The sequence below is a fragment of the Spodoptera frugiperda genome, chromosome 2 (genome assembly GCF_023101765.2).
Source record: "Spodoptera frugiperda isolate SF20-4 chromosome 2, AGI-APGP_CSIRO_Sfru_2.0, whole genome shotgun sequence".
In the NCBI taxonomy this organism is placed as follows: domain Eukaryota; kingdom Metazoa; phylum Arthropoda; class Insecta; order Lepidoptera; family Noctuidae; genus Spodoptera; species Spodoptera frugiperda.
Window position 1 is genome coordinate 10,021,215 of NC_064213.1, and position 10,207 is coordinate 10,031,421.

Here is a 10,207-nt window from a genome sequence, read left to right on the forward strand (position 1 = left end):
AAAATTTTCGAAGTATGAACAGCATTCTTGCTTTCTCAATTTGTGATAGAGCTAAAATGTTATTCAAATTGATGTGAAGAAAATAAGTCTATACTGTTTATTTATTTATTTATTTATACCTCTTATTTACTTTTAGAGGGTGTTGTGGGAAGGTACTCAGTATAATGTATAATAATATTTTTTGGTTTTTATTGTTTACAGTTTTTAGTCAGTTTTTTGCAATAAACTTTGACATCGTAACAACATAGCAAGGAGCGCTATTTTGTATTATATTATGGTTATAATAATCAATGATATTAAAGTTAAATTACCTTTTTACTTTCATTAGTTATAAAAATAAAATTAATAGATGTGTAAATTAAATAGAATTTTCGGGAGGTCACCCCCCAGTGAGTCATCCAATGACTTCTCCCACTGACTAAAAACGACCCCGGAGAAGGAGAAGGACCTGCTTTGGTAACCTGTTACGTTGTCCGCAGCTCCGGATCTAATGTAACATGGATTCTATTCTTAAATCTTAAAACGAATTAAGTCTTCTTGATGTTAATGCAGTATTGTATTATATTACCTTTGTATGGGTAAGTACTGACTGGTTAAACTGAAATTTTATAAGTGCGTTGTCGGAAGAAAGGAATATTTAGGTAGGTATAAGAAAAAAAACATGTTTTTTTTTTAATATATTTTAAATAACGTTGCCTACTACTACTAACTAGTATTTTCTCTTGTGTTGTGGGTGCGTTTACAAACTTACAAGTTCACATAATATACATGACACCCAGACCCGAAATAACAATTTGTGGACCACACAAAGAGTTGCTCAGTGCGGGTATCGAATCTGCTACACGTTGCGCGGCAGCCGGTTGCTCAGCCACCGTACCAATAGTGCAGGCAAGACTTTCCTTAAAATTTTTATAATAAATAATGTACCTAATAATTAAAATCTCATATTTCCATTTACTTACACAACTGGGCGGTTTTTCGGATAAATACTCTAAAAACCTTATCTAAAAAAATTCTCTAAAAAATCGCCTAGGTCCTATAATCGCCTATCTCTAATGGCGTGGCTAGGCGCGAGGAGAATAGTGAGCGCATTGTTTATGGAATGGGATCCCAGAGCCGTAAGGCCTTACTTATTTTTCAAGTAACGGTAAAACGGGGTGAATACAATTCAGGGGTGGATAAATACAGAAGACGGGTGGATAAATACATAAAAGGGGTGAATAAATGTTCGGAAAATGATTTCACATCTATGTTCACTCCAATTCTGTATCTTGAAAATTCGAACATCTATCACCTCTTTCCAGCATCTATACACCATTTGAATTCTATTCATATCGTTTCTACGGTAACGAATATTACGGAATGGACGCTCTTACTGTGCTGAAGAATGTGAGCGTACTGGCTAGTTTAGATAGGCGGATCAAGTAATTGCTGTAGGTAATTACGATTACTAACGCCGTACATGATATTTCTAAAACTAATATACCTACATAATTTACTATATAATACAAAGTTTGAATAGGTAACTACCACCAAGCAACGCCATGCAAAAAATATTTTAAATGCATTCATTTAATAGGCATTAGGTAAACTAAGAAATAAATCCTAACGTGTGCTTAAAATTAAAGTAAAGAAGTACTGTTTTCAGCTTCCGAACTAAGGCCGGTGGTAGCAGTTTGCATACTAGTTAATTCTTCACGTTGCACCTTCATTGACCTCGCTAGCCGGAACAAGGATTTGCGGTGCGCCAGTTTAGTCACGAAACCATTTTGTATGTTGAACCTGAAAATTAGTTTATGTTTAATAAATCAGTTACAAAGAATAGCATAATATCGCACTTGATTGTTGTTTTGTAATCTATGGCGCTACTATCGATTTCGGAGTCAATTACTGAGCCTGTGTAAATCTGCCATTATTTTGGGTTGAAGATTTTTTTTTCAAATTATCCCAGCACAGGAGTGCCAATAAGTCATAATGTATTACATTTGAGGCACAAAGAAAATTAAGAATAAGTAGGTAGGTAGTGTTGCTAGATACACTTACTTTTTGCAAAGCTCATTCAAAACGTTTTTATCGCAAATGTACACGAAGAATATGATGACTCCGATCAGACTGTTGTATGTGTTGCTCAGGATGAAGAGGAACGTGTTGTCAGAGTTAGGGATCAGTTCCAGGATCCAACTGATGCCCATTGTAAGTGACAGTTTCATGTAAGTCTTGTAACTGAAAATGGTAATAAAAATCATAAATGAACCTTCAAAACTGAGCAATTAAGTCGTTAATTCTTTGCGTGATCCAAATACTTAGTTGTTGTAACTTAGTAAGGAAACATCTAACTAATTCAACGGTTAAATTGTATGTAGAGTGATACCATTTGTTACTGTCGGGCAAAGGTGGTGTTTAACTTAAAAGCAGTGTTGTATATTTTTAAATAAGTTTTCAGTTATAAATCGGATGAGGAAATGTTGTTCGTTTGGCTTGACAGCATAATCAGTGTATGTATTTGAGAACGCAACCTTTATTATTTTATTCAGTTTATTCTAATTGTAAAAGTTAACTTTGTTTTACTCTCTGTTCCGTTTTGGCGGTAAGACTGTTGTTGTGTATAAGGTCTTACTCAATATAATTATATTTTTCCGTATCCTAAACAGTTTTATTTTATCATCCACCTCTATGTCGGTACCGTCTATATGATGATGGGACTCGTAACAATATGTAATAGATGAAAGATTGTGTTGTATTTCAAGCGTAGGTACCTTAACCAGGGCATTAATAAAGTATGAAATTATTTTATTAGTATTTGGTAAACACGCACCTGTTTTCCCTGCCACTTCGTCTGAACTCTGCATTTTTCGTTGTTGAGTTTGTAGTCGTCATTATATGGTAAATCGTCATTATGAACAACACTATGTTAATTAACATTATTACACCCAGTGGTTTATAATAGTACTCTTGAATTCCAAATTCTGAAAATAAAAATAGGAATATGTAGAACAACACAATATCACATAATTATAGGTAGGTTAGCTATACGAGTATCTGTAGCCGTGTTTTTGGGTTTAAAAACAATAATAACGACGTCTATGTACTTACCTACTTGTAAGGGGAGAAAATCATCGAATGACTTCGCTCACATTGGGTGAGGCGGTGTCTTTGGTGTCAGATTCTTACTGACTAATTATTGCCTTGTTCGTACTACGCTAGCATTTTAGTTGAGTAACGAGTATTTAGTAGTTCTCTCTCGCTTAGATTTTGGGACAGAAGCGAGAAAGAGAGCTACTAAGTACTCGCTACTGGACTAAAAGGCTAGCGTATTGCGAACAAGGCATAAAAGCCACCCGACTTTTAGCCAGCAAGAGTCGTTCACACTCAGTCGTCAGGCCAATCGCATGTTTATGGACTAACTCATGGTACACCTAATCTATGCTATCTATACTAATCTATACTAATATTATAAAGCTGACGAGTTTGTTTGATTGTTTGTTTGAACGCGCTAATCTCCAGAACTACTGGACCGATTTGAATAATTCTTTTTGTGTTGAATAGATCATTTATCGAGGAAGGCTATAGGCTATAAAACATCACGTTATGACCAATAGGAGCCAAGCAGAGCGGGTGAAACCGCGCGGAAGTAGCTAGTTAATTATACGTATTTATTTATAACTACTTACTATTTTTGAAACAGTCATCGAATGGCGGTTTGACAATATAAGGCACGTCCGTGATGTCGATGTTGTCCAAGCAGGTGACTACTCCGGTGATCACCAGCGGCACGCCCCACGCATACAAGCTGTATCGGCAGAAACTCAGCAGCTTCTCTCGCCGTGTTGATCGGAATACTCCAAAATGTCTGTTAATGTAAAAGTTATGAAATTAATACAGAATAGGGAAGGTTTTTTTTTTGAGGGGGGAAAATCATCCAGTGGCTTCTCCCGCCTTGGGCGAGGCGAGAGGGAGTGTCAGACTCTTACTGACTAAAAACCACCCCGTTCCTTCTCCTGCTTTTCGAGCCGGAGCCCCGGTAAACCAGCTAGGTAGTCCGCAGCTCCGGATCAGGCATCAGCCCTACTGGGCCCCATCTGTGGTGGTCTGATGGCTCTTTGAGGCGCTGAATAGAGAAGGTACGAGATAAATTCGAAGCAATTATTCCAATTTTTACAGGACTAAGGGGGAGGCCTTTGTTCAGCAGTAGACGTCTCTCGGCTGATGATGATGATGATGATTCCATTTTTTTATTTTAATGTGGATTTTGTAGATTATTTTAAAACATTTTAAGTAGTCACGTATTTTTTATTTTCTTTTGGAAACTAATACTTTTGAAGATATATTAATTTGAAATACCGCGTGATGTCACTTCTGAGTACATTTTATATGTAGAAATGATGTATTTACTCCTAAACTTTGATTCGTTTTATCTAAGTATTGTTTTCCATATGACAAAACTACCTACGTGTTTAATATTTTTTCATTACCTAAATTTTATTACTAAATAGATATTTTCATACACCGTCACCAACTCTATTAAAGCACATAGGTAAGTATAGGCACTTTAGGAATGCCAAACGATAATGGTCTGTGATCGAAGCTCGTTTCAAATATTATGTAGATTCATATGGAGAAAAACGAGCTAGAAACATCTATACCGATTTGGAACGACTGTAGGAAGGATAAGTATTGTTTTTCGCGCGTATCTTGTTGGTACTTATGTATGTATATGTGTATGAGTGTAATATTATAAATAATATTAAGGTAATTAGAGGTAATAAATTACCTTGTTTCTTCTAAACCACCTAACCGATTTAGCCATACGATATATTGCTAGATACTTCTTGATATCTTTTAATATTGTAGAACCTAAATATAGTACCTACATATTATTAATTAAATCGCACTAGAACAATCCGACGAATACATACGATTGAGTTGCGATTGACTCATAATGATTTTGTTGTTATTACCAATTATTTGTTCGAGTTAATGAGGAAACCAAATTGATATTTACCACTTGCCTAGAACTAGCAGGTAATACATAATATAATAGACAGCGAACTTATTATACATGCAATACTTTTGTATGGTAGCTATGTGTGTAGCTTTGTAATAAGTACTTATTAGGTACATTACATATTTTCGTTCTATATGTAATATACTGGATATTTAAAATTTTATATGTATTGGATATTTTCCTTATTAAACATCGAGCTTTGATAACATAAGTAAACCCGCTTATAAAATATGTACTGAGTATGATTCACATTTAAAATTAAAACCCATATTATTCATTTGTGTAACAAAGGCACATTCAAATTTATTGTCATGGCTCTGCAGGCTGCAGGGTGCTATTTTGTGTTGTAATAATAATGTAATAATGTTTCTTTTTTTGGAATAGGTTGGCAAATGAGCAGACGGATCTCCTGAGGATAAAGAATGGGAGCCGCCATCCGCAACATTAGAGGGGCCACAAGTGCGTTGGCAATCTCTTGGCGATTTAGATACCGGCGATTTTGGGAAACAAAACTTTTAGTAAGGCCCTGGTAGTAAACACTTCCATGGCTCTCCGACGTTACAAATGTAGGTAACTCAATAAATATGTACAATAGTTCGTACGAATCAGTAATAACGCTGAAAGTAGAATCATTTAGCTTCATTGATCTAAGAACGTGTACCCTGGGCCAACCTTTCGATCCTTAAACTTCTTGTCTATCCAGAATTTGATTATATGTAGAAGAATAATAAAAATAAAGAGAAAATTGACATATTCACCTTAAACCCCGCCATATACAGAACGAGAAAGCATTTAACCAGAAGAAACTTGACATCAATAGAAAATATAGGACAGGAGCTGGAAAGACAAGAGAAAGAAAGAGATTAGCGTAAGCAAAGAAGTAATCGCATAGTTATTGATCTAGGGCTAGGATATTTTGAAAGAACAACTTATATATTCATACTTACTTATTATTTTACAGCTGTAATTAGTCATATATGAAATGGTTGCTTGAATGATGACTTTGACTATGAAAGCTACTAGGATTGTTATGGTGTAAGCCATCATTAGAAGTCCCGTGAAAGATGAATGCAGAGTTTTTAACATACAATGAACTGCAAATACGAGCAGCAGAAACACCGATGATGTCAGCAAACCTGGAATTTAACAAAACATTTGTAAATAAATATTGTAATATGTTTAATAATCAGAAAAAAGCAAAACTATTTTATAATATGAGTAGTACGAGGTAGCGGAAAAACGGAGAAATATTAACCAAGAGGACTGCAGAAAAGCTCCGCTTCTCTTTTGGGCGAGGCGAGAGGGAGTGTCAGACTCTTACTGTCTACAAATCACCCCGTGCCTACTCTTGCTTTTCGAGCCGGAGCCCCGGTAAACCCGCTTGGTAGTCCGCAGCTCCGGAACAGGCATTAGTCCTACTGGGCCCCATTTGTGGTGGCACGCTTGCCTTCCGTCCTCAGACCCGCACTTATGATGGCCGGAGATCGTAACGCGATCCCCGACGACCGGAGTGTCCCTCGCGACGGTTGAGGCGCAGAAGGATGAGACGGCCACATCCCTGATGACACGACGGTGTAGGGCACACCGTCGAACGTCGGGAATCTCGCCTGCGCGAGCAAGGGTAGCTCGCCGCCCGACCAGAACCAGACCCGTGCGTGCGGCGCGTTGCCTTCCGTGCGCGCCTCAAAGAGCCATCAGACCACCACAGATGAGGCCCAGTAGGCGTGATGCCTGTTCCGGAGTTGCGGACTACCTAGCGGGTTTACCGGAGCTTCGGTTCGAAAAGCAGCAGTAGGAACGGGGTGGTTTTTAGTCAGTAAGAGTCTGACACTCCCTCTCGCCTCACCTAAGGCGAGAGAAGTCATTGGATGATTTTTCCCCCTCAAAAAAAAAAAGGGCACACCGTCACTGTATGCTCCACCGTGTCCTCCGGGCAGGTGGTAGGTATTAGGTGCTTTGTATAGTAATATTAGTGGTTAGTATAGCATGTTGTAAGTATCTTTATAATAGGTATTTTTGAGTATAAAACTGTAAGCAATTGTATGACAAGGGCACGGAATCGAGTCCGTGGAAAACAAACCATAATATATTAAAATATATATAATAAAATTGGTTTTTGTATTTACCTATAAAAAGTAGAGTATCATTTAGTCCATCGTCTTCCGATAATTGGAAATATTCTTGGATGACCAACGAAATTGTGATATTATTGCCTAGTATGAGTTTGTAGTCTGTACAATATTCTGAGGAAGTAAGAGTATACCATTGTTTGGAATATTTTGCATCATATATCTTAACTGATGCGTTCTGAAAGAAAAAAAAAAACTTTTAGTATTTTATTATTGGTCGTACGTTATTGGCTATCTAATAATGATGTACCTGAACCGATCCATTATTATTAGATAGTTAAAATTATATAACAATCATAGATATTAGTTTTAACAGTTATGTAATAAATAAATTTGCTCACTTACTTCCGTAAAATAGAATTTGTTTTTCAATGATGTAAACTCCCCACACTTTGTAATATTTTTGTTGTTGTAAATGTAATTAAATTGCTTTTCAATTTTCTTTTTGGGCTCCGTATTTGTATAAAAGGTAATGTTGTTATCGATTAACTCGAATAGTTCACTATATCTGGCATTGAGCTTTCCGCGTAGAAATGCAATCTTTACACATTTACCTTTAGCATTAATGCAATAATCAAGAGGGCAACATTTTTGTATACACCATTTGTTGGAGCAATATTTATTCACATCTATAGAAGTCAAGTTGGTTGGATCTCTGAACCTATCTTTACACTGTTCGTTAAAGTCATCCGTACACTTTGATATACACAATATTGATAAAAACGGAAGGATTTTGAGTAAACGCATTTTAACTCACAACACAGTTTCAAGAGCTGATAAGTTGTAAGTCGCTAGACATACTGTCAACTTGTATGGGCAACCACATCAACGACATCAGTCTGGTTTCCTGTTAAAAAATACGTACGTGACGTATATGTACGTACTTACACTGTTCCGATAGTGGTTGTTACATGGTTTTCCTGTAAATAACAATAAACATTATTTGCCTGTTGCCTAACTTATTGACGAACGTCGTGTTTGTTTCGCGGTTTAGAACAAAATAAGTAATTTGATTAGATTATTTTGTTTTTACTCCAATTTAGGATCAAGTACTAAAACTACATTTAAGTTTATTTGTCTCTTGTTCTGGGTACGTTTATTATGTTTTTTCTCTTTCTGTTCACAGGACTACATGGCTGGAACAGAAAGAGAAAAACAGGATCGTCCGAAGGCGTACATACGTGGGATGCAGACCGATGACTCACAGAGGCCTGATGTATACTTATTTTAATAAGTGTAGTTAAAATGGAAAAAACAACCGGCATTTATCCTCAATTTCTGGTTGATGGAGAACTATTACGAAATCTTACCACTCAATACTCATACATGTTAAAGTTTGAGTTTGTATGTAGGTATGTTTGTCACTCAGTCACGTCAAAATGTCTGAAGGGTTTGGGATAAAATTTGGAACAGCAGTAGAATATAACTTGGAATAATATACATTAGCTAAGCACTACAGGAACGCGTGCGAAGCCACCGGCAGAAGTTAGTATGATATAAACTGGTGGGTCTTATATGGGTATGGGTGGCTATGGAATAATTTACTGAGTTCCTAGACATAATACTTTATTGTAAACATATACTACAATTTTTATAGAGAGACAAAACTTACATTTATCTACATTTATTTAGACCATGATATATAGGAAGAGTCGATTTGACCCATTGGATGCAAGTGGAGAGTTGTCGTATAGTGTGGAGGACTTGGGAGGAGGTCTTTGTTGCGTAGTGGACGTCTTCTAGCTGATGATGATAGTAGGTAATAATTCCATATTTTCTTCAAATCATGAATTTGAAGTAAAACAATTACCTATTTATATGAAATAGTCTGTGTAAACGTATATAACTCATGTTCGGTATAATTCGAAGGACGACAAAGTAGGAGCGGGTCGGTATCCCGGTAATTATGTAGTAAATGTAAGTAGGTACTTAACTAACGAATTAATGTTATTTTCCTGACACTTTATGGCATATGGGATATACGAGGAAAACTATATTATTGTTAATTTGTTTACCGTCAAGACAATTTTATTTTACATTTAATTTAATTGGATTAACATAAGTAGTTTGTTGACTGTATGTACATAATAAGCAACAGTTATGTTATAAATTGTAATTAATTACATGCATAAGTACATAAATAACCCACGCCTGTCTCCAATAGGCAGAGACAATGAAACGGCAATTCCTATTCTTACGCCCTTCTTTCGCTTCATCAACTGTCACCGGTCTTTTCATGGTCGTCGGTTAAATATACTTTTAATTTATTTGGCTATTGTTTAAGATATCACCAATCTGGACGCTATATGTCCGCGTGGCGCCATCTACCGACTGCCCCATTCATATCCGACTTCTATTATTTCTTTCGTAAATCTGCTTTAATCCATCCTTTCTACATGTCTAAACCATCGTAACATTCCTTTCCCAATCCTTGTCACTACATCATCTTTCAAGCCACGGCTTTCTCTAATAACACTATTTTTCACTCGATCATACAATTTTACTCTCTTTCCAGGCTCTCATTTCCACCGCATTAATTCTGCTTTCATACTACTTAATGCCGTAATTAATATTTTTTATAATAACTATCGCGAGACGTACTAAATTAGAAAAAAAATTACGGTTTATTCACGTCTATTAATGGAGAAAAGCTCCACTAGTTTCGAGTCACAGAGGGACTCTTCATCATGAGCAGCGTGCGTAGACGCGGCGACATCTTGTGACAGTGTCAGTAAGCTGCGCGACGTGAATAAACCGTAATTAATTATGTTTTGTTTTATTTCTATATTTTTATAAGCCCCTCGTTTGAATGATCACATCTGCCTTTGCTTATTATATATAAGTTTCGCGACCGATTCTCCAGTCGTAGTTGCGATTTCCAGAAATTCTCACCGAGTATGGTATTGTGCTCGATGAATGACAAACTCTGCAAACAAACTACATGAGACAGACGCTTAAATTGCTACATACTTCTTGTCTCACCCTTTCACAGTAATAATAAAGTGAAATTAATTCTTATTAACTAATGACCCGACTGTGATATCAAACTAAAAAGTACAAAAAAGGTTTGGGC

General features: G+C 36.4%; 1 protein-coding gene across 1 annotated transcript; it reads right to left on the reverse strand.

The window, feature by feature from the left end:
- Positions 1–1,556: 1,556 nt before the first annotated feature.
- LOC118269347 (probable G-protein coupled receptor Mth-like 2) lies at positions 1,557–8,059 on the reverse strand. Its single transcript, XM_035584415.2, has 8 exons — positions 7,480–8,059; positions 7,132–7,312; positions 5,953–6,141; positions 5,764–5,842; positions 3,672–3,850; positions 2,816–2,966; positions 2,044–2,223; positions 1,557–1,782 (listed from the first exon to the last, which is right to left on the reverse strand). Exons 1-8 carry the CDS (start codon positions 7,879–7,881, stop codon positions 1,623–1,625), a joined length of 1,521 nt encoding a protein of 506 aa, XP_035440308.2. The 5' UTR covers positions 7,882–8,059; the 3' UTR covers positions 1,557–1,622.
- Between the last annotated feature and the right edge of the window lie 2,148 nt (positions 8,060–10,207).